Source organism: Miscanthus floridulus, chromosome 10 (assembly GCF_019320115.1).
Source record: "Miscanthus floridulus cultivar M001 chromosome 10, ASM1932011v1, whole genome shotgun sequence".
NCBI lineage: Eukaryota > Viridiplantae > Streptophyta > Magnoliopsida > Poales > Poaceae > Miscanthus > Miscanthus floridulus.
The window spans coordinates 65,807,449-65,832,202 of NC_089589.1; the positions used below are offsets into that span (position 1 = coordinate 65,807,449).

Sequence of the window (24,754 nt, forward strand, 5' to 3'; positions counted from 1 at the left end):
TGTCATGATGAGTCTTGAATGAGGTGAGCTGTGCCTGACGGCCACATAGGACCAGGAGTATGCCAAGCCATGCCCCTGCAGCCTTCGCGACGGCTGACGCACCGGGCTTGAATGCCTCTGACCTCTGACCCGACTCTACTCGGCTGCCAGCACTCAGCAGTAAATGGCTTCTTATCGCTTCCTGGTACTCCCTCCAACGGCTACTATTCAGTCTCAGGTAGGAGCGATACTGCCGATTTTGAGACGAGCAACCCTGGCTCCTACGCCCCTAATGCCTACCTTGAACATTCAGCGAGAACATGAGTTCAGTGATTGAAATGAGAGCTGAAAAATAAGGGCTTGTTTAGTTTCTCTCAATTCCGAACTTTAATACTATGTAAAAAAAAGATTCCTCGTCACATCAAATTTGTGGTACATATATGGAGTACTAAATATTGATGAAATCAAAAACTAATTGCACAGTTTGGTTGTACTTTGCGAGACGAACGTTTTGAGCCTAATTAGTCAACGATTGAATAATTATTACCAAATAAAAACAAAATGACACTGTAGCAACAGTGTCGGTACAATGATTCGTCCAGCGCCCAATCGGCCGAACTAAACGCGGCCTGAGATTGAAGGGCATGAACAGGAACTATACTGTTGCAAGTAGTGCACGTGAGACTATCCTGTACCAGAGTCAACCAATAGTAGTAATAATTAGGGATGAAAACGGTACGAAAATATTCCGAACCGACCACTCTCGTTTTCTATATTATGATACCGTTTTCTTTATTATGATATCGTTTTCGAATTTTGCCAAACATAAAAATTTGTCATTTTTAATTGGTTTCACAACCATTTTCAACCATTTGTTGTAATCTTTAATTGCTAAAATATAGAAATATCTCGAACCGACCGCTTTCGTTTTCTATATTGTAATACCGTTTCTGACCGTTTTCATCCCTAATAATAATATCTTGCCGTGGGTGCAAGATGGCGATTTCAACTTGTGTTGCAGGCCGGTAGGCACATATTCCATTATATAACATCCTTGTAGATAAAAAAAAACACTAATAAAAAGCAATCTTTTTATATAAAGAAATTTAAACACGGCAACTGGCACACTATTGTAGTATAAGTCTTGTCGAACCTTGCTGTATCTATTAATTTATTTATGGTAAATCATATATAATCATACCCAAAAAAATCCACATACATGTTCTCGAGGAAATGAAAACTAATTAAATGTTTTGATTTGCATTATGTATTTCCGGACGAAACAGAAGGCCAAGTCATCAGTGCCTCCGACGAAATTTTGAAAAACCAACGAGTAAATCACCTTGTTACAGAAAATCAGGAGAAGCAGAAACCGCCGGGCGAAACAAAACAAACTCGAACTGAACTGGTAACAACCCACGAGCTAATCCCGCAGTCTTTTTCGCGTGCCAGCAGACCTGGGAAAAGCTAGTGGTAGGTTCGCTTAGCTGATAAATTATGGTTAAAAACACAGTTAGTTGATTTACCGTGAAAAAAAACACTATTTATTATCTGAAAAAGTACAGGACTTATCACGCAGGCGAATAGGCTAGCCGGCCCCGATATATAGGCCCCCGGACGCCGCTACTGTTTCTTCCTTCCTCCGAAGCTTCGTCGCCCACTTCAACCGGGCAACGCCTCCTCCCTCCCTCCCTGTCCCGTTGGCTCTTGCAGCAGCGGCGGCCGGCAATGGCGGCGGCTTCTTGGAGAGCTGTGGCGCTGGCGGTGGCCGCGGTGGGCTGCTGGCTTCTTGGTGGCGGTGGCGGCGCGTGGGCGTTCCCGGCAGAGGATTTGGTCACGCGGCTGCCGGGCCAGCCGCCGGTCACGTTCAGGCAGTTCGCCGGGTACGTCGACGTCGACGTCAAGGCCGGCAGGAGCCTCTTCTACTACTTCGCCGAGGCGCAGCAGGACGCCGCCGCCAAACCGCTCACGCTGTGGCTTAATGGAGGTTCGTCGCTACCGCTCGCTTTCTCTGTTTTCTCTCACACAGTGAAGTAAATTTTGGTGGAAGTCGTGTGCTCTTGTTTTTACTCTGCCTGAACTGAAGCGACGATGTTGACGGGGGGAAATGCGGCTCTTTTTTTTTTCTCGGATAGTAATTTGTCCGCCGTCCGTCCTCCTGAACGTTTGCATCTGAATTTCCTGAATGAAATTCAGAATTGAATCGTTTGGTTTGACTGTTGTTGAATTTCACTTGATTCAATTATTGACGCTGCAGGGATCTCAATCCCTTTTGTCACGGTGCCTTGAATTTTGATGGACTTTGTTTTTTAACAGATCTATTGGATTCCAGAGTTCGCCTCTGGGGCCGTCTTGTTATCTGTCTTGTAGTTCCGTTTGGTATTTTTAGCAAAAACAAAACATATCTGATGTTCTGTCACTTGGAATCTGGCAGCTGTACTGTTCCATTAGACACATCAACACGTTTTCCTTTTAAAAATTTATAAGTTATTGACGTATTAATTATTAGAAGAGTACTGTTGCCAGGACCAGGGATTGAATTTAATCATCGATTTTCTCAAATATGCCTTTTTAAAATATAATAGTACTATATCTCTAAGGAAAAAATCTTTATTTTTATTCGCTATCTAGCATATGTTTCCTTGTTCAGGTGGGTGGGGATTATGATGCCAGGTAATGTTTCCTGGACGGGAAACAAAGGACTACTCCTATTCGTTAGTCGTTACCTACTCCACACCTGCCAAGAAAAAATAGCAAGGAATCATCATTATTAACTTGCATCTTGATACCCTGTTTACTACTAAGTACTAGGGTATCTTTGTCCTTGATGTCACCACCATGTGACCTTGCCTGTTTAGAGCCTTACTCTATCGGGCTCTGTGTGGTGTGGTCCCTTCCACCCTGTGGATGTCAAAAGAAGTGAGAAATCATTTGATCCCCATGCAGCAAAAGACACACCGGTAGAAAGCTTCAGGCATAATTCGATTTCATCTCAGTGGATGAAAAGAAAGATAACAATCATGAACTTCTGTCGGTGTTTCGGACCGGGGGGTCCTCAACCGACTAGTGAATTTGTTCTGCGTGCTCCCGATTCCGGATGGTGATGCGAAGAGACACAAGGTTTATACTGGTTCAGGCAATCGGTGCCCTACGTCCAGTCTGAGGGATGGAACTTGTATTCCTCGCACCGAAGTGCTCGTAGTAGGGGGTTACAAGCTAAGGGAGAGAGGGAACTTGTCCCAGGTCTCGGCAGGGTGTCGTGGGGCCGTCTGAGACATTGCTCTCAAGCGGCTGGAAGGTGTGCCTGTGTGTGTGTTATCCGGGGCGTCTCCCTTTCTAAGTGGCCCAAGTCCTCTCCTTTTATAGTTGAAGGGGGGACAAGGGCAGTACATGTATTACTATGCGGCGTCGTGCCGACAGGAACGGCATGTCCAAGCCCTGTGGCCGGTTCCTGTGGCGGCGTGGTCGTCGGAGTGGCCCATCCTTGGAGTACTGGGACGGCGTGGTCGTCCCATCAGATCCTGTGCGTCGTGGGAGCCCCAGGAATTCCTCGGAGTGGACGTGACGGCGACCATAATCCGCTGGGGACGGACTACGCACGAGGCCGAAACTTGGTCGGGGCCGAGGCTGGTACTGCGGTGGGGGGGTCTCGGCAGGCGCGGACCCCAATGTTGCCGAGGCCCTGATGTATAGTGCCGAGGCCTTGGTGTACAGCGCCGAGGCCTTGAGCGGGCGGCTGATCGTGGACACAGTGGTAGGACACAGTGGCCAGTAACCCCCGCCATACCCTGTCCCAGGCGCTGATCGTGGCCACAGTGTTGGAACACAGTGGCCGGTAATCCCCGCCGTGCCCTGTCCCGGCCGGTATGGTGCTGATGCGACTTCGGGTCGCGTCGGTCTTTTTGTGACGTTGAGCCGCTGTCCGGCTGAGATCACGGGAGTGGTTGAAAGCATTAATGGGACGTGACCGGCTGTCGGGAGGGTCGGCCGAGGCGGGGGGCGACGGACCGCGGGCGAGCCGGCCTCGAGCGACACGGAGAATGGGGCCTCGCGCGAGACGGAGATCAGACTCCTTGCCGAGACTTCGCGCGAGAGGCCTCGCGCGATACGGAGAACGCGCCTCCTGCCGAGGCCTTCTGTGGAGAGCCTCGGGCGAGGCGGAGATGGCGTTCCCTGTCGAGGCTTTCCTTGGGGAGCCTCGCCAGGATGCCGAGACCTCTGTCTCGGGGCTCGAGGCGAGGAGGAGGAGGACCCAGTGGGCCTAGTTGCGACGGGGAGGGGCCCGCGACTTACCTTTTTGCTTTTATCATCATTATTTTTTAGATGGGACTTGGGTAACCCATTTGATGTTTTGCTTGGGGTACCCCATTCTAAGGTACCCGACAACTTCTTTCAAGGAACAGTATATTTGTTACTAATTGTTACAACAATGACTATGAACTTCATGAATGATCAGGAAATGCATTTTAGAGTTGCTGCAGATATTCTTCCTACTTATAGTCTCAGCACATTTGATTTGTCAGGGCCTGGCTGTTCTTCGATTGGAGGTGGTGCTTTCACAGAGCTAGGGCCATTTTATCCGAGAGGAGATGGTCGAGGCCTCAGATTGAACAAGAAGTCATGGAACAAAGGTTGACCATTAGGCTGTTGTTATATTTCCAACCCATTCTTAAGTGAGAATGGAAAGGGCAGGTCTTAACGTTTAGTTTGTTTCAATGCTGTTTTACCTTCAATTTTGCAGCGTCCAATCTTCTGTTTGTGGAATCACCAGCTGGAGTTGGATGGTCTTATTCAAACACTTCATCAGACCACAACACTGGAGATGTGCGGACAGGTTAGTTTCTCTGACAGTTTATTAATCATAGCGAACTACTGTAAGCTGGAATTCTGGATCTCACTGTTTGTCTATTTAACTATGCAGCTAATGACATGTACCAATTTCTGCTGGGCTGGTATGCGAAGTTTCCTGAGTACAGATCAAGAGCTTTATTTCTTACGGGAGAGAGTTACGCAGGTAATGAAGTATTTCAAGAGTGAATTCTCATGTTTTAGTATAATTTGTTTGTCTTGTATGGTGAATGGTATTGATAAATAATAATGCAGGGCATTATATACCACAACTCACTGATGTACTTCTCACCCATAACGAGAAATCAAAGGGTTTCAAGTTCAATATTAAGGGAGTCGCTGTAAGTAATTGAGAATAACTTGGTCAATGTCCTTGAGAATTAAAATTTATTCTTCTTACTAAGCTTTAACTCAAAATTACCTTTGAACAGATCGGGAATCCGCTTCTCAAGCTTGATAGAGATGTCCCTGCAACCTACGAGTATTTCTGGTCTCATGGCATGATCTCTGATGAAATATTTCTAGCGATCAGCCACGGTTGTGATTTCGAGGATTACACCTTCAGCGACCCCCACAATGAGAGCAAGTCATGCAACGATGCAATTGCAGAAGCAAACAGTATAGTTGGAGACTATGTCAACAACTATGATGTTATTCTTGATGTCTGCTACCCATCAATCGTGATGCAGGAGCTACGGTTGCGAGAATATGTAAGCTTGCTCCTCATGGTACAAAATGTAATATACAGAACCATTAATTTCCTCGTATGATTGGCTCTTTTTGATTGCAGGCCACAAAAATCAGTATTGGAGTGGATGTCTGCATGTCCTATGAAAGGTTTTTCTATTTCAATCTACCAGAGGTGCAGCAGGCTCTGCATGCTAACAGGACGCATTTGAAGTATCACTGGAGCATGTGCAGTGAGTAAGTGTACCAGTGCTACTGCTACCAGTTAATTTTTTTGTCCTAACACTGTTCAGAATTTAGATGCTTCTGTAAGAACTAGTTTTAAACTATGTACGTTCTTATAGTAAAGTTCCATGAAAAGAGTTTTTTTTCCCCAATTTGTTACTGACTATTTATCCTCCCAGTATATGATTCTAAAGATAGTTTCTTTCAACAATGTTGAAAATACATATAAATAGTAGTAGTGATATGTAGATATATATGATTAGGTTGGTCATCTTTTCAATGCAAACTCACATGGGTCATTTGCATCATGTGCCAGTATCCTGAACTACAGCAATACAGATGGCAACATCAACATCTTGCCTACACTTCAAAGAATTGTGGAGCACAAGATACCACTGTGGGTGTTCAGGTGATGTAACTCTCCTTTGCTTCATAATACATAAACAGTTTTGCTTCATGTCAATATCTTGTGACATGATGACTACACTACAGCGGGGATCAAGACTCTGTTGTGCCCTTGTTGGGCAGCCGAACCCTTGTGCGAGAGCTAGCTCACACCATGGGGTTGCATGTCACAGTCCCCTACAGCACTTGGTTCCGCAAAGGCCAGGTATAGTTTTGCATGTTGTATAACTACAGTTTCAGTTTTTGTTCAACTTGACAACCTTGCTGTATAAACAAGATTCTGATGCAAATAGAAGTTCTGACCATGGAAATATCTTTGGCCATTTGCATTCTAGGTTGGAGGCTGGGTGACGGAGTATGGCAACTTTCTGACCTTCGCCACAGTGCGAGGTGCATCTCACATGGTGCCATTTGCACAGCCAGACCGAGCTCTCAGGCTATTTCAATCAATTGTACTCGGGCAAAGACTACCAAACACAACCAATCCACCAATTGAGTAAGTGTATCTACAAAAGAAGGTGGAGATAGAAAAAAATAGCTTAGATTTTTTTTAGTTTTGCTACAATAGATGAGTTCATAAAGATGTGTAATGTGTTGGATGGTCAATAAGTTCGTTATTATTTATAAAGAGCAGAAATAATACTTTTAATGTTGTGGTTATTGTCATTACATATATCTCATCAATCTGCATCCCTCGAAGTTTGGAACACAGAGGGATTTGTGCAAGTGACAGCCAAAATAGTCCAGGGATTACTCTTCCAAGCTCAACAGCATTTCACTAGTCCAAACAGATGGCAAACTCTCTCTGCAATAATGTCACCTTAGTGCTGTGTTTAGCTCGATAACTGACAGTTCCTGTCGGCAGTGACAAATTCGTTAACTGTTATTTTCTGAACAAATTCTGCTCGGTCAGTGTGCAACAGCACATGGCACAGAAAGTGAATCTGCATCAGGAATAAAATAGTCAGAGGCTTATCTGCATTGGATGGCACAAAGAATCCAATGAACTGGTAGGTTAATACGCGGACAGGGCACACAGCATGGAAGCTGACCCAGTTGGAAGCTGGATGTCTCTTTGCTCCCCGATGGCTAAAAGCTGACTGTAACAAGATGAAAAAAAAACAATCTTTGATGCTCTTGGGCAGTAAGAAATTCTTGTCATAAAGCGAGGTCAGGGCAAAGTCAGTGTTGGATTGGATGGTGGAAACAAGGTGCCAGGTCAAGCAATTTGCAATTGATAAAGCTTGGCGCCTTTTAATAGTTTTGTCTGGCCATACCATACGTATTCAGAACGAATCCAAAGTATGTGATCCCTAATCTTAAGTTTCCATATAGAGAGCATTGCACTTCCTTTGGACAAACCCGTGCCAAGTCAAGCAATTTGCAATTGATAAAGCTTGGCGCCTTTTAATAGTTTTGTCTGGCCATACCATACGTATTCAGAACGAATCCAAAGTATGTGATCCCTAATCTTAAGTTTCCATATAGAGAGCATTGCACTTCCTTTGGACAAACCCCATAGGTTACCACAGGGCACAGGCCATTAATAAAGTGTGTCAGCATTAGAATGTGTCTTCTAAATAAGTACTCCCTTTCTCTAGATTCATGCTTTGATCTTGACTGTCTAAAGCACAAATATTTTGGTATGTATTACACAATTTAAATCAAGTAGCAAAATTTATACCTATCATAGAGCCATTTGAATAAAATCGATGTCTATGGGCCTGTTTGGCAGAGCTCTACGTAGCTCCAGATCCTCAAAACCAGCTCCGCTCTAGATTTTTTCAGCAAACGATTTTAGATCCAGCAGCTCCACCAGAGATCTGCTCCACGAAAACGATGGATCTGCCCCCAGATCGATGGATTTGGTGGAGCACCTAAATGGTAGAGTTAGGAAAAATTACCCACCACTTCCTCGTGACACAATTTACCCCCTCGTCCTTTTTCTTTTTCCCCGTAGCTTCTCTTCCGGTCGCGTCCTTTCACCGTCGTAGCTCCACCGGCAGCTCCCCGGCGAGGGCCTCCAGGCCAGCAGCGCCCGCGCCGCCCCTCCCCTCCCCTGGCGAGCCGCTCCCCAGCCACCGCGGCGTGCCTCGTCCACGACGCCGCGGCGTCCATGGCCGGCCCCCAGCCACCGCGGCGTGCCCCGTCCCCGACGCAGTGCCCGACCCGTCCGTCGGCGAGCCCGCGCCCGCCCCCCCGCGCGAGGTCGCTCCCCCAGCCCGCGCTGCAAGGCCGCTTCGATCCCCAGCCCGCGACAGCGCCGCCGCGCCCAGCCATTGCCTGCCCCTAGGCACCGCGGCGCGCCCCGTCCTCGAAGCAGTGCCCGACCGTGGCCGTGGCCGCCCGCCGCGATGCAGCGCCCGCGTGAGGTTGCACGTGCCGTGAGGAAGAAGACGTTTTTTTCTTTTTTTTATTCTGACGCGGGCCCAAACTGTCAGTGAGATAGAAATGGGAGTGGACCTATACCAAATGCTTTTTGAGATCTCACATCCGGAGCTAGCTGGATCTGTGGATTCAAAGCTGTTTTGCTGAATAGGTCATATATCTTTTCACCCTTCAAGAGCATCTCTATGTCTTGTGAGTTGTGCGCACTCTCGATAGTCAACTCCACTCTCTATTTTTAGCTAACGATAAACCTAGAATAGATGGTGACAATATTTAGAGATCTAATGAAAGAAGTTGGAGAGCATTTCTTTTTTGTTTTCACCAAAATGTTTGTTCCTCCAAATAAGGAACGATAAAAAAAACTATCATAGTTGCTCTTGATTGTACCTGAACTATTTAATATAAATCAGGGTACCATGCCTACTGGCAGGTGAAATCATTTCTATGCTTAGAGGAAATAATGCTCTGCAGGGGTGGATTTGGGCCTAGCCTCCTAGGGCCATGGCCTAGGTGTGGCCCAAAAAAAAATCCAAATATCTCAACAATTCTGGCCCAATTCGATCTTGCCCTAGGCGTGGCCCAGTACATTCTTCTCTTAACCTATCAAACTTCTAGCGCCTACGCCTTTCTCCGTCCCGACTTGCTAGCGCCTAGACGTTCGATCCGGGCGCTAGCGACCAGACACTGCCCGCACAAAGAGCGAACGAGCGTCTAGCACGCCGGGCTCGCGAGGGAGTGCACCAATAGTGGTTCTGCGCCGCCCCGAACGTCGCCCACGCAGCCCCGGACGTCATCTGCGCCGCTGGCCGCTTCCCACGCGCATCCTACGTGCAACACCCGATCTACTTTTGAAACATTCAGATGCAACAGTTGCAACATACAAAAGAAGACAGATGAAACACTTGAAACAAGCGTCTAAAACACTTGCGAAAACTTCTGAAAACATTTGAAAACCATTGCAAACATATGCAACATCCAGATGAAACACTTGCAAACATACGTATGAAACACCTGAAAACATTTGCAACATATGCTTGCAACATGCATATATATGCAACATCTAGATCTACTTTTGCAACATCCAGACAAAACACTTGCAACATTCGTCTGGAACAGATGAAATATTTGGAACATACACTTGAAACATATGTGTATAGTCATTACAACATGTGCAACATCCCGATATATTTTTGCAACATCAATATACAACCCTTGCAACATAGCTCAGAAACATTTGAAACATACTATTGCAACATGGGCTTTCAACGTAGATTTGCTTGCTGCTTGGATGAATGGAGGCTCGTCGACGCGGAGCTCGACGCCGGCACGGAGCTCGAAGCCACGGAGGTCGCCGGTGTGGAACTCGTCGGCGGCACAGACCTCAGCGATTGCAGGGGCTGGCGGATGGAGCACGGCTGTGACGGGAGCGCGCGAGTCGGGGAGCGAGCTAGCGAGCGCCTAGCGCATCGGGTTTGCCGTACGTGGCACAGTTGGGCAGCAGGGGTGCGAGTGGGGGTGGCGCGGGCGAGGACGGAGTCCGTCCCGGGAGGAGAGCAAGCGAGTGACCTGGATGAGGGCGGCGTGGGCGAGTGCGGGGTCCGTCCCTTCGACGGACGCGCCCTATAAGGAGTGTTTCTGTTCTCCTTTTCGTACACGCATGTGCCGCGATGCCAGCATTCATCTCTCGTCCTCTCAGACCTCTCCTGACGCTCTCCGTGCAAAACCCAAGTGGCTGGCTGGTGGCGGCCAAATCAAAGGAGGGCGCAGCTATAAATCGATTGGCGGCCGCGTCGCTCCGCAGGCGGGGGCATTGCATCGGAAGTGACCTAGCTACTCCTACATACCAATACAGCAGTAGCTCGTAGCAAGGAGACACCACACTGAAAGTGTTTCAAGCTAATGATGTAGTGATAAGGTGGACGGGACGCATCGGCCTGTCGCTTCTATTTCTTTTTTCTTTTTCGAAAGCTAGCACATCTGGTTGACGACACAGCGAAGTTGAACGGAGTAGGCACCTCCACAGCATTTCGACACAACTAGCACTCAGCCAACAACCATCTGGAGGAATGTAGGGTGCTCCGTCGACTTGACTCCATGTCTGCACCACTGGGGATGTATCATTGTTTGACCAAGTGGTCATGGTGGGTTTCATAATGCCTCCAAAGTGTCCAGTCTACCCTACATGACCTCCAGACTAATTCATTCACTTAATGCACTACTACGGTACAGATTTGTAAGGGCGGCTAAAGAAGGTTTGTAGGGGCGGCTAGTCATGGTGGGTTTCATAATGCCTAAAGTGTCCAGTCTACCATACATGACCTGGACTAATTCATTCACTTAATGCACTACTACGGTACAGATTTGTAGGGACGGCTAAAGAGGGTTTGTAGGGGCGGTTTGACTAGCCGCCCCTACCAAACCGTTGCTATAAATGACCGGTTTGTAGGGGCGGTTCCCAAGCCGCCCCTATAAATCGATTTGTAGAGGCGGTACAACTGTATTTGTAGGGGCGTCTCTACAAAAATGATTTGTAGGGGCGGTTAAAATTAACAGCCGCCCCTACAGTGCTTTTCCCGCAATTTTTTTTTGAAATTTCGGTATCAAATTTGACCACATCATATACATATATATATATATCCACAAGTCCACCATACCATTATATATATTCAGATCAATCAACAACATATTGCATATAATTCATCATTGCATCACATTCACAAGTCCGATCACATTCACAAGTTCACAAGTCCGATCACATTATATACACAAGTCCGATAACATTTAGAAGTCCGAACAAATTCCATTCACAAGTTCAATCAACGGCCTAAGCCTAGCCTTTTCCACTCACGAAAGTCCGATCAAATTCCATTCACAAGTTCAATCAATGGTCTAAGCCTAGCCTTTTCCACTCACGAAGATATTGGTACTGAGGATTCCTACCCAAGTCGGACGATGGGTCATGGTAAATGCCTCTGACGTGCACAATCTGGTCCATTATAAAGTTGCAAAGGTCGCCGATGAGGTCCAAGAGGTTGTCATCTTTGTGTGGATCATTTCTCACACCTTTCTCATCTTGCCACTACAAGAAAACAAGTTTAAGTTTAGTATTTCGTAACATATATGTGCGTTTTGTACCAAGTTTGTATACTACGGGTGAAGAGGATCCAACTTACCCTACAGGGGTGTCTCCTATAGGTAGTGGTGTTACTTATGATACTGCATATGTAATATCCACAATGTACACTCCCGGACTTCTATTTGGGAAACTGTGTGTTTCGCATATACATATGTTAAGTAATGCTTTTGACAACAACGTAATGGAAGTACTAAAGTAAGTTTCACTTACCACACATTTTGTTTTGACACACATGTTTTCCTTCCTTTGTGGATCATGCCTCCCTTTATGTGTTTTAACGTAGAACCTATATGCCCTGTTCGAATGAATTTAACAAATGCAACTTGTTAGTATCCAAAAGTGTATGCTAAGTATATATAGAAACATATAAGAGGATTGCCGATATGTATACGTCTTGAGAATCGCTATGAAGTCTTTGTATGTGTTTGGGTCCTTATCTATTGAATCAAAGACCCACGCCATGCCCATCCCGACATCGACGCCTATAGAAATCTAGTGGATGCTGCATGAATTTCATCATAGAAATGGATAAGCTCTTTTGCATCGAACAAAACAATATGTATTCTCAAAGCTTTAAGTATACAATTGAACTTACTTGAAGTTGTATGACAGCCATATAGTGGTGTTGTGTTGGAGATGTTTCAAAGCTAGGGAAATGTACGCCGCAACCTTAATGGACGCCTCCCTTATTTCCTTATTCCGGATTTTCTCTTTCTCCTCAATGGTCTCTGTAGTAGCTAGCTCTTTGCAATCCAGTGCCCACTGTTTGGCGTAAGCAAAGTTCGTCTATGCTATGCATTGAGGGTCTAAGTACCCATGTCGCACACTTGGCATTTGTTTTGAATTGTGAGCTTGAATTCTACAAATCACGGCGTGGGTTAGTTATAACAAAATCCAAAGATTAGAATCATATCATATGAAGAGGACAAGGACTTACAGGCACCACGTGCGAACTAGATTCATTTCCATTTCTCCGAGATGAAAGGTTGTCTGCATGTCATTAAAGTCAAAGACATTTTTCCCTTTTGGGCCTCCAAATGTGTTGGGGGAACGCATGCTTGTATGATTTGTATTTTTGTCTGGAGAACACGCAAGTACCAATCATGGAACCTTTTCATTCCAAGTGGTAGGCGCTGGATGTCCTTGTTTGGTAGGAAGGGCTTGCCTCTTTCATAGGTTCTCGGGCAATCCTTGGACCATTTGGTGGCATCAACATTTGGATACCTCTTTGTTGGTTGTCGGATGCGGCTGAGGGCCTCATCGGATGCTGGGACTTCTTTGACTTGGTTCTCAAGCTTAAACTAGTCATGGGCATACCACTTGTGTGTCGACGTTACGTCTTTTATCAACTTATAAATTAGCCTTATGGTGATTGGAATCTGTTTATGAATTTCTTGCTCCTTGCGGGCACCTTCTTGTTGTTCATGTATTGGGTCCGCATCAGGCCCTTGCTCCTTACTAGGTGGAGAAGGCTGTGGCATCTCATTAGGCCCTTGCTCCTTATGAGGCGGAGAAGGCTATGGCATCTGCTCGCTAGGAGGCGGAAAAGACCGTGGCATCTCAAGCAAGTGGTGGTCACGAGACGGTGAAAGTATTTCCCCCTCCTCAAGGACTCCCTCCACACGTAGTGAATCGTTATGTTTTGGTCCTACTAATGGTAATGTCATCCATGGTTTCTCCAATCGGTATGTTTTGGTCCTTCAACCATGTAGTGAATCATTGCTTGTGTTGTTTCATGACCCACTCATCTGTGCGGCATTACTCTCCTCCCTAATGATAGCCAAGAGTTCATCAATGTATGGTTCCATCAGTTCTATACTCTGCATGACACTATAATGCGCTTGACTCACTGCATTGTAATCCTCATCGATGAACACTTTTCGCCCCCTGGTGCCCTTCCCAGCCAGCCTACCCTTGTGACGAGAATTGGGTTTACCAATCCCTTTATGCCCTTTTAGGTACTCTTGACAGCACTCGACAACTTCTTCAGTACTGTAGCCCTCTATCATGGAGCCCTCTGGGTATACTCGATTATGCACGTATCGGTTAAGAACCGACATGAACCGCTCATAGGACCACATTTCATGTAAGTAGCTACGGCCTAGCGCCTCTATCTGATGAACCATGTGAATCATGAGATGTGACATTATATCAAAAAGTGGGAGGTAAACACATCTCAAGCTGGTTTTGGGTCTCCACCATGAAATCATGTAGGTCACTCAGCTCTTTTTTACCAATCGTCTTCTGTGAGATCTTCAAAAAGAAGTAGCACATGCGGGTGATGGCCATTTTCAAAAACTCTAGCTTTATAGCCCTGATTGCAATAGGTAGGAACACTGTCAGCATGACATGACAATCATGAGCCTTGAAGTTTTTTACTGATAGGTCCTTCATCGACACTAGCCTCTTCATGTTTGTTGAAAACCCAGTCGAAACTTTGACCCCCCCCTCAAGAAAGTGCACATTGCCCTCCTCTCTTCCGGGGTCAGGTTAAAGCTAGCCACGGGCAGAGTGTATTTTCCATTACCCTCAGGTACCGGGTGAAAGCTCTCTCTTCACATTTAGATGCACCATGTCTTTCCATGATTTCAGACCATCCTTTGTCTTGCCTATGTCCATCATGGTAGCAATGAGACTCTCAAAGACATTTTTCTGCACGTGCATAGCATCAATGGCATGGGGGACCTCCAAGTCGAGCCAATAAGGTAGATACTGAAAGAAGATCGACTATTTCTTGAAAGGTACGCCGACGACAGGAGGTGTGCTTCTATCTTTGTTCGTTCCATCCAGATTCTTCTTTTAGAGGACGACATGTATGTTTTTCACCATTTCGAACATGTGTTGCCCGTTTTTTTGTCTCTCTAGAGGGGGTTCATTCTCCGGCTTGTTGTCATAATATCTGAAGTACATCTTGCCGTGGTATTTGTGAGTTGTCTTTAAGAAGCATCGATATCTTAGGTAGACTGTCTTCTTGGATGCATCTAGGTACACCCATGCAGTACCATCCAAGCATACTAAGCATCCCGTCTTCCCTTTGATCTGTCCAAACAAAGTAAACAATGCGGGGTAATCATTGGTAATAACAAAGATCATGGCTCTACATATGAAGTCCTCCTTTCTAAACGCATTGTACATCGGCTTCCCATGCCTCCATAGCCTCTCCATTTCTTGCATCAAAGGCTCGAGGAACACATCTATATCAATGCCAGGTTGTTTCGGACCTTGAATGAGAATAGTGAGGAGAAGGTACTTTCTCTTCTGACATAGTCATGTTGGGATGTTGTACATGGTCAAGATCATGGACCATGTGCTATGGTCGTTAGTCCTCTCATTGAATGGATTCATTCCATCGATGCTCAAGCCGAACCGTACATTCTTTGGGTCACCGCTAAATTCTGTGTGTTTCGCATCGAAACGTTCCCACTGAGTACCATTAGCCAGGTGTGCAATCACATCATCACTCACCTTGCGCTCATCATTCCACCATGTCATGAGTGCAGCTTCCTTAGGGTTTAGGAAGATACGCCTCAAGCGGTCGACCACTGGCAGGTACCACATGCCCAAGGCTAGAATTCTTCTATGCTTTGCATCATTGCCTAATGGAGTGTCCTATAGGGGTTGAATATCTTGTACCACCTTTTTCCCACCCTTCTTCCTCTTCTTCCCCGTGGAGGCTTCTTCCCCATCGTAAAGGTTGTTGTTCTTGTATCGACTGGCCCCACACCTAGGACATTTATCTAGTGACTTGAACGTATCACCATGAAAAAGGATACATTGGTTGGGGCATGTATGGATTTTTTCAACCCCCATTGTCAATGGATTTAAAGCCTTCTTCGCTTGGTATGTGTTGGTGGGAACTGAGTTTGGCTGTGGCAGCAACCATGATAGGAGACACAATAGATCATTAAAACTACAGTCTGACCAACCGTACTTAGCCTTCAGGATGAGTAGCTCAAGCACAAATCGTAGCACTGTCTAGTGTTTCGAGGAACCCTTTTCAACACCATACAAAGTCTCTTTCGATGCTTTTTTACCCTTTCCAAATTTTCTAGACCTTTCGGGCTATTTAGTAAAACCTCTGGTCCAATGGACCAAAGCATGTCGTCCAAATCATCATCATCATCTTTATCACCGACACGTGCTCCGCCATCATTATTGGCACCACCTTCGGCGTTACCATCCCAACCACCAGCATCGCCACCTTGCTCAAGGTAATCATTAGCCATTTGTGCACCAAGCTCTGCTACATATTGGTCCAGGTAACCTAGGGTTTCGGCGTCATCTTCTTCTGGATCAACGTCGTCAACAACCGTTTCACCATGATGAATCCACACTGTGTAGTCCTTAACAAATCCTCGCATAATCAAGTGTGATCTGATGATCATCACATCTTTGAATGCTTTATGATTCTTGCAATCTCTACACGGACAAATAATTGAATCTTTATTCTCTTTCAACGTCTTTGCATGGTTCTCTGCAGCTTCAAGAAACTTATCCACTTCCTCACAGAAACCTGGCTTGTACCTTAATGCACCATACATCCAAGACTGTTTGTACTCCATCTTATACGACAACTATAAAAAAATAAAGGACTAATTATTCACAAATATATAACTAGCAGTTTCCTAAAAAACCATTCTAGAGAACAATTAATGACCTAATTAAAAATATATATTTAATTCTCCACTTTAATATCTTGGTTACAATAACAAACAATTTCAAAGACAATAATTAGCAACAATTAATATTTTACACACTATCCTTCACGCAAAAATGGAATTAATAATAAAAAAACCAAACCCTAGCTCTAGATCTAGATCTACATGACACATCCATTAAACTAACTAATAAACCACTAAAATCAAGCAAGACCCACTAAATAAGGGTGTAATATTATTCCACTAACTAATTTACCCTAGAACCTTCAAAACTTTGGTCTAATTTGCTTCATAAATGGCTCAAGCACCATAGAAGAGAGAGAAAAGTAAAACCCTAATTACTCACTAACCAACCATTAAAACTTCCAAAAAATGTTTGGAATAGTATTTTCTTACCTTCTACAACCTCTCCACCAAAGGAAATGAGATCAAAACCTCCCCCCTTGAAAGAGCAATTTTTGGGAGGTGCCCAAGGCCCCCCTTCCTTCCTCTCTCAGGCTACAGTAACTGGCCCGAGGAGGAAGAAGGGGTCGTCGGCCCTTTGTACTGGGGCTTTGTAGGGGCGGCTGGTGATTGAGCCGCCCCCTACAAATCGAATAGTAGGGGCGGCTCGTATCACCAGCCACCCCTACTATTCGATTTGTAGAGGTGGCTGGCCCAGTGGGTCCCGGGCATGACCACTGTAGGCGTAGCTACTGATAGAGCCGCCCCTACAAAAAAGGGCCTGTTGCTACAAATCGATTTTGTAGTAGTGATGCTCATGACAACCAAACTATTTTTTTGCTACCTGAAAAGATTAGCATGGTTCTTGACCAATTGAAAAGTTACTAAAGGAGTACGCTAAACATAGAGGGGCTTTTGCCCCCTCCTTCTGCCCCAAGCGCTATCACATCTGGGGCAATACTAGCAACACATCATTAACTTCATCTCCTACGAAAAATGATGCCACAAGAGTACACTCGGGGTATTCGTTTTCGCTTTTTCTTTCTTCTACCTCAAACTACAGATTAATTCAGTCGTGTCCATTTTGATATGGAATACGGTGTGGGCGCCGCTATGGAGTTTGACTTAATGTTCTACGACCCTAAGGCATCCTCGACGAGAGCACGATGTCAGGGTGCAGGGCCAATGTGCCCAACGAGTAGAACATCAATTTTAGTGATTGTAGCTCAACAACTGGGTTCTATGTCACTGATGCACTTTAGTTTGATCAGGTGTCTGGGCATAGGTAGACACAACCAAGTAATGTTACCGTGACATTTGGGTGAGATAGGTCATATCAATTTATCGTAGTATAACCTTTTTTTTCTCGAACAACATTTATCGGATGGGTTATTTTGCTATACGAAAAGATTAGCATTATCCTTGACCAATTGAAAAATTACTTTAGGAGTACCCTAAACATAAGGGGGCTTTTGCCCCCTCCTTCTGCCCCTAGTCATGACATATCTTCCAGAATTAGTTTTTAAAGAAGTAATGGACACGGTATGACAAAGATCATTGTTGCTACGTGGAGAACGGATTTGAATTGTCGTCTACTACCCAACAAAAATTCAAATCCATGGCCCACCTCTACCTCGACTTGTCGCCCTCCTCCTTCTTGTAGTGCTACTACTGGTGGTAGTTAGCTCCACGGTGGCCGGTGTCTTCTAGGTGGGTTGCAAGTTCCTCGCCGGAGTTGGAGGGGATGTTGGTGCCAACATCAGCGCCCTTTGCGCTCACCACAGCCGCCTTCGTGATCCTTGCAGCTGCCGGCCTCTTGCTCGGTGTCCTCGGTGAAAGGTCCTAATGGCTAGAGGAGGGGGTGAATGTCGATGCGGGACCCACAGGATACCCCACAAGAAAGAGAGGAGATCTAGTTTGATTAGGATTCCTCTCATGTAATCCTAGTAGTAATACTACCCTGTAATACTACTAGGACTCTACATTGTAAACCGACTAGGACTCTAGTCTCCTGACTATATAAAGAAGGGCAGGGCTCCTTAGATGGGGAGTTTAGAAGAGAGGAGAGAACAATTGTACACAACACAACACTTTACAATCAATCCAACACAAAGGCTAACACCGATTGGACGTAGGGCTATTACTCGATCAAAGATCGAGGGTCCAAACCAGGATAAATCGACTGTCTCTTGCGTTAACCATCGAGTTCCGCATATGCTGAAGCCCGAACATACTGCCTCGGGGACCCCCGTGGCAGGCTATCGGTGGTAAAACATCGACAGCTGGCGCGCCAGGTAGGGGCTTTCGGCGAATTCGCAGTCAAGAGCTCGACGGACCTCACCTTCACCATGTTCCCGGTGGGATCAGCATGCACATTCAGTGCCCTTCTGTGGCAGCTGGCTTCTCCATGCTGATCCCCGACGTTCTACACGGTCAACTCGTCAACAACATCAAGACGACATCAACTTGCTGACTACATCGATCTAGATGCGTTTCATCATGAAGTTGGCCAATGCTTCATCTGGATCGGTCCTACTCTGTTCGGCGCTGGATGCAGGGTCCCCTGTCCCGAACGCGGCACCTGCATAGGATTCTGACTCCAGCAAGCCTAGCAACGAGCGCTACCGCTGTATAGATTGTAGCAAGCTTGCAACATGGCAGCTGTAGATGGCAGCAAGCTAGCAACATGCCAGTCGAGGCTTTCCCTAGAGCAAGTCAACCAACTCGCAGCAATCCATCCGAGTCCGATCAGCAACAGACTCGTCAAATTCGGCACGTAACGTGTGACAATTCGTCTATAGGCTATGCAAACCAAAAAGGATCGGCTTGCGTCAACTATGGCAAGAGTTCTGGAGTTCCACTCGGATATGACAACCAAGACAATATGCAACTAGCATATACGTACACATCATACACGTGTATGGAGCAAATCCACATGCCAGGTACAAGCCACCAGCGCGAGTTCCTGAGTTCGGTTCAAACACACCTGCGTGATGTACCTGCTAGCATCAAGCTGTCCAAGCCGGAAGCGAGCGTCAAGTTGTCCGACTGCTGTCGGACTGCATCAAGTTGTCCGACCGCTGTCCGACTGCATCGACTCACAAGCAAGCTGTCGAGTTGCCACGAGCATGACGTCCATCTACTTGGATACTACAGCTCACCGACTCCTCCACGCGGCCGTCAATCAAGCTAAGTCACTTTTTTAAATTAGTTTTTCTCTGGCTTGTTTTAGCATGATTGACCAATGAACACAACACGCGCTCTACTCGCCGGAGGGCAGCAAACTCTTGCGCACAATCGCGCTCTCTTTGTTGTTGCAACGACGACTACTCATTTTTGTCTTCTCTTAAAGTCACTAATCTTCTCGAGCAGAACACGCCTTAATTCATGAAAGCCTTAGATGAAAGCCTTAGGTGCACATGTTACGCCTAAGTGTCAGCACACATACACAAGACAAAGATCTCAGCTATGCAAATGGCAGTGCCCGTACGTGTAAACGAGACAAAGATCTCACACACGCAGTGGCTGCGGCTAAACGGGGACTGAGGGCCTAAACGTAACAGGCTAACTACTTGGGAGAGATGTGGCCGAAAAGAGAGCATGACACAAAATGTTTATATTAATCACTGAATAAATTTCAGTAGTTTCAATATTCTACAAATATGCTACATAATGTATACATCTTTTCTTTCAGAACAAGATTCGGGCGACGACACTCCACGATGCTAAGCGTACATCCAAAGGCACAGACTAGTTCCCGAACTCGGGGGCTAAGCACCAATTACTACTCAGAACATCTCCAGTGGCTCTGCTAGCTTCCAAGCTCAGGGGCTAAGTGCCAATAAGTACTCGACGTGGTTCCTCTAGCTTGCCTGGCGCATAAGATCGGGGGCGGACGCCACAAAAACTACTCGGATGATAGCTTGAGTGAAGATTCAAGATCCTTGAGTTGATTGACATCACTCAGAAGACTACTTCAAAACAGAAGCTTCCAAAAAACATAAGATTCGAGACCCTCCAACTTTTTGTTCCAAATAGCAAGAGGCTCGGGGGCTACACTCAGTGAGTGCACTTTTTCTTCGAAAAAGCGCACGTCACCAAGAAGACTTCTTCAAGACAAACCACTTCAAGACCTTACGACAAAAAGAACCCGGACCAAGCTATAACCGACTTCTTTTTGATAAAGAACCCAGGTATATGCTCGGGAGCCCTTCGACGAAGAATCAGAGCAATTTCAAGACAAGACCCTCCAGCTCCTTGTTCCAAATAGCAAGAGGCTCGAGGGCTACATCCAGATGGATGTACTTTTTCTTCAAAAAGCACTCACCACTCGAAGATCCCAAGAAGCGCTACATGGTTTCACTCAAGAAAGCACTCGGACAACGCTTATTCCTACTCGACAAGACCTGAAGGAACAAGACAAGGCTTCCAGAGCTCAACCATAAAGTGCTCGGGGGCTTGTCAATGCGGGACCCATAGGATACCCCACAAGGAAGAGAGGAGATCTAGTTTGATTAGGATTCCTTCCATGTAATCCTAGTAGTAATACTACCTTGTAATCCTACTAGGACTCTACATTGTAAACCGACTAGGACTCTAGCCTCCTGACTATATAAAGAAGGGCAGGGCTCCTTAGATCGAGAGTTTAGAAGAGAGGAGGAGAGAACAATTGTACACAACACAACACTTTACAATCAATCCAATGCAATGGCTAACGCCGACTGGACGTAGGGCTATTACTCGATCAAAGATCGAGGGTCCGAACTAGGATAAATCGACTGTCTCTTGTGTTAACTGTCGAGTTCCGCATACGCTGAAGCCCAAACATACTGCCTCGGGGACCCCCGTGGCAGGCTATCGGTGGTAAAACATCGATAGTGAATAGCCTATTAAAATTTCTACAACAACACTTAGCAAACCGATTAGACAAATATGAGGCAAGGCGAGTGTTGCGCTAGCCTACTAAAAATGCAAGCCACCTACCACAATTCTATTATCTATAGTCTCTATCCACATAATGGCTATGTCACTACACTAAGTTAGTGTCCTCTCAAAGGCTAACTAAAGAGCCAAGAGAGTGAGCTAGAGCCGACCAAACGATATTTATAGACACCCAAACAATAGAGCCGTTGACTCAATTATTGGGCTGACTGCGGGACAACCGGACGCGCGGGTCGTGTGCACCGGATGCATCCGGTTGCTGCGTCCGGTCACAGCTTGACTGCCATGTGTCCCTTTCAAATTGTTTAGCCATTTACGCCCAACGGCTATCTCTACGCACAATAATACTATGTGATCGAACGCGCTGTTAGAAAACGACCAGACACGGGAGACGCAGCATCTGGTCGAGTCCAGAGAGCTCCCAGAGTCACTCTAGGCCAACCGAATGCATCTGATCACACAGGACCGGACGCTCCCAGCGTCTGATGAATTATTGCGCTGAAAACCCGAGATTTGCTGGTTCACACTAGCGACCGAACGCGTCTGGTCGCTCTTTGCAATCCTGCTTCAGGCTATATCACTTTGACCTAACGCTGAATAGTAACTCATCAGCGTCCGGTCACTCCACTGAGCTAGAGTCCGGTCACCTCGGCAACTCTGCCCGCGCCTGGCCAGAATACCGGGCGTGTTCGGTATAGATATTGGATGTGTCCGGTCACGTCAGGAATACTGCCGCCTGAGACAGTACCAGACGTGTCCGGTGCACATGTCGGATGCGTCCGGTCACCCCATGACCAGCACATTCAACTTCTTTTCAACTCTATCTTCTTTACCCTTGCTCAAATGTGCCAACCACCAAGTATATCACCTTGTGCACATGTGTTAGCATATTTTCACAAATGTTTTCAAGGGTGTTAGCACTCCACTAGATCCTAAATGCATATGCAATGAGTTAGAACATCTAGTGGCACTTTGATAACCACATTTCGATATGAGTTTCACCCCTCTTAATAGTACGACTATCGATCCTAAATGTGATCACACTCACCAAGTGTCTTGACCACCAAAACAAAAAAGCTTCTATCAAGTTTCACCTTTGCCTTGAGCTTTTTGTTTTTCTCTTTCTTCTTTTCCAAGTCCAAGCATTTGATCATCACCATGCCATCACCATCATCATGATTTTCATCATTGCTTCATCACTTAGAGTAGTACTACCTATCTCATAATCACTTTGATAAACTAGGTTAGAACTTAGGGTTTCATCAATTCACCAAAACCAAACTAGAGCTTTGACTCGGCCTCCCCACCGACACTGGGTATGTCCAAACCCTTGCTAGCTTCTTTATTTTGGGATATTTCAGTGTGGGTGCTTGATTTGATTGTGGGGATTATATTGGGCCGATCTGGGCTTGCGCATGCACAAGCTCTACTTCACGGAGATCAAAATTAGGGCGCCACCCAAGCGCTACCACATCCGGGTCAACACTAGCAGTGACATCTTGTCGATTAACAGCATGTCCTACGAAAAATGTCGCCATAAGATCGGACTTAGGGTATCCGTTTCTCACTTCTTCTTTCTTGTGTCTCAAAAACTACTGATTAATTTAGTTGTGTCCATTTTGGTGAGGAATGCAGTGTGGGCGTCACTATGGAGTTTAACTTGATGTTCTATGACACCGAGTCATCCTTGAGCTAGAGATATGTTCTGTGACCAGAGATTTTGGGTGGCCACCTATGAGGGAAACCTGTCAAGGTGCTGTGCCAATGTGCCCTACGAGTACAACATCATTTTAGTGATGGTAGCTCAACAATTGGGATCTAAGTCACTATTGCGCTACAGTTTGATCAGGTGACTAGGGTGGATCCACATTTGGGTGAGTCAGGACATAGGAGTTTATCGCAATATAATCTTTTTTTGTTAGACAACATTCATCGGATGGGCTATTTTGCTGCCTGAAAAGATTAACATGATCCATCACCAATTGCAAAATTACTAAAGGAGTATGCTAAAGTTTGGGGGGATTTTGCCCCCTCCTTCCTCCCCTGGTCATGACATACCTTCCAAAATTAGTTTTCAAAGAAGTGATCGACGCGATATGACAAAAAATCATTGTTGCTACGTGCAGGTGAACTTGAATTGTTGTTTGCTGCCACTAAAAATCTAAATCCATGGCTTGCCTCTGCGACTCTACCTCTGCTTGCCGCCCTCCTCCTCCTCGCCGCACTGCTGCTTTTGGTAGCTAGCTCCGTGGCTACCTGTGTCTTCTAGGTGCTTTGCAAGTTTCTCATTGGAGTTGGAGGGGATGCCAGTGCCAACATCAGCGCCCTCTATGCCCGCAGCAGCCGCCTCATGGCCGACAGCCTTAGCCTCCCCATTAACACCGGGCATGTGTGGACATTATTATCCATATGAAAAAATGACATTGATTTTCCTTGGAATCCACATGACATAATCCATATGGAGCAAACAAAACATATGCAGAGAGCAAACTGAGAACACGAGACTCATTACTGATATACACAGAAGAGACACCCAACACTGGACACAAGCTAAATGTAGCAATCCATTGGTAATGCACAACTGTGGTATCTCATGTTTTGTAAGCAGCTATTACTTTTTCCACATGGTTTCCTTTTTTTCTTTCTTCTGTCTCAATCTACAGATTAATTCAGTTGTGTCTATTTTGATGTGGAATGTGGTGGGTGTTTCAGTTGTGTCCATTTTGATGTGGAATGTGGTGGGAGTCTCTGTGCACTTTGACTTGATGTTCTTCGACCCCAAGGCACATCCTCGAGAAGGAGCATGGAATCCTGTGAGCAAGGATTCTGTCACTAGTAGAGATAGTAGCTCCTTTAGTCCTGGTTATGGGCAAGGATTCTATCACTAGTAGAGACAGTAGCTCCTTTAGTCCTGATTATGGGAATAGGGACTATAAAATCGGGATAAAGTTGATAAAGTTGTTTAGTCCCGATTATGAGAACCGGGACTATGAAATCAGGATAAAGTTGTTTATTGGGGTTATGGGAACCGGGACTATGAAATCAGGATAAAGTTGTTTATTGGGTGAAAAAAGGTGCAGGTGTGGAGATTCGAACTCAAGACCTCCCACAATTGAAGCACCTTCTTGATTCTTCCTTGTTCTTAGATGAAGACTTCTTTCTTCTAGCACGGTAGCCCTTTCTTCATCATAAACTTGCCAAATCTATTGACAAAGAGTGCCATCTTTTCAATCATCCATCTCATCAAAGCTCAAGTCTTCATCTTCACTTGATGATTCTTGCTTTGCCTTGCCCTTGGATGATGTGGCCTTGAACGCCACACTCTTCTTCTTGTCATCCTTCTTGTCATCTTTCTTCTCCCTCTTTTCTTCCTTCTCATCATCATCTCTATATGTATCATCGGTCATTATATCTCCCAACACTTGGTTTGGTGTCATGGTGTCCAAACCACTCCTTACTAGAATAGTGACCAATGTGCCAAATCTTGAGGGTAAGCATCTCAAGAACTTATGGAAGAAGTCCTTGTCCCCCACCTTCTCACTAA

The 24,754-nt window shown here is 45.8% G+C and overlaps 2 protein-coding genes across 2 annotated transcripts; both read left to right on the plus strand.

Moving 5' to 3' along the window:
- Window positions 1-1,633: 1,633 nt before the first annotated feature.
- LOC136484816 (serine carboxypeptidase-like 42) lies at window positions 1,634-6,772 on the plus strand. Its single transcript, XM_066481766.1, has 10 exons — window positions 1,634-1,966; window positions 4,503-4,610; window positions 4,721-4,813; window positions 4,901-4,993; window positions 5,083-5,168; window positions 5,259-5,537; window positions 5,618-5,751; window positions 6,056-6,148; window positions 6,232-6,349; window positions 6,480-6,772. The coding sequence occupies exons 1-10, from the start codon at window positions 1,708-1,710 to the stop codon at window positions 6,642-6,644; spliced, it is 1,428 nt and encodes a 475-aa protein (XP_066337863.1). The 5' UTR covers window positions 1,634-1,707; the 3' UTR covers window positions 6,645-6,772.
- A 1,253-nt stretch (window positions 6,773-8,025) lies between these two features.
- On the plus strand, window positions 8,026-8,532 carry LOC136488786 (uncharacterized). Its single transcript, XM_066485605.1, has one exon. The coding sequence runs from the start codon at window positions 8,026-8,028 to the stop codon at window positions 8,530-8,532; it is 507 nt and encodes a 168-aa protein (XP_066341702.1).
- The last annotated feature ends 16,222 nt before the right edge of the window (window positions 8,533-24,754 follow it).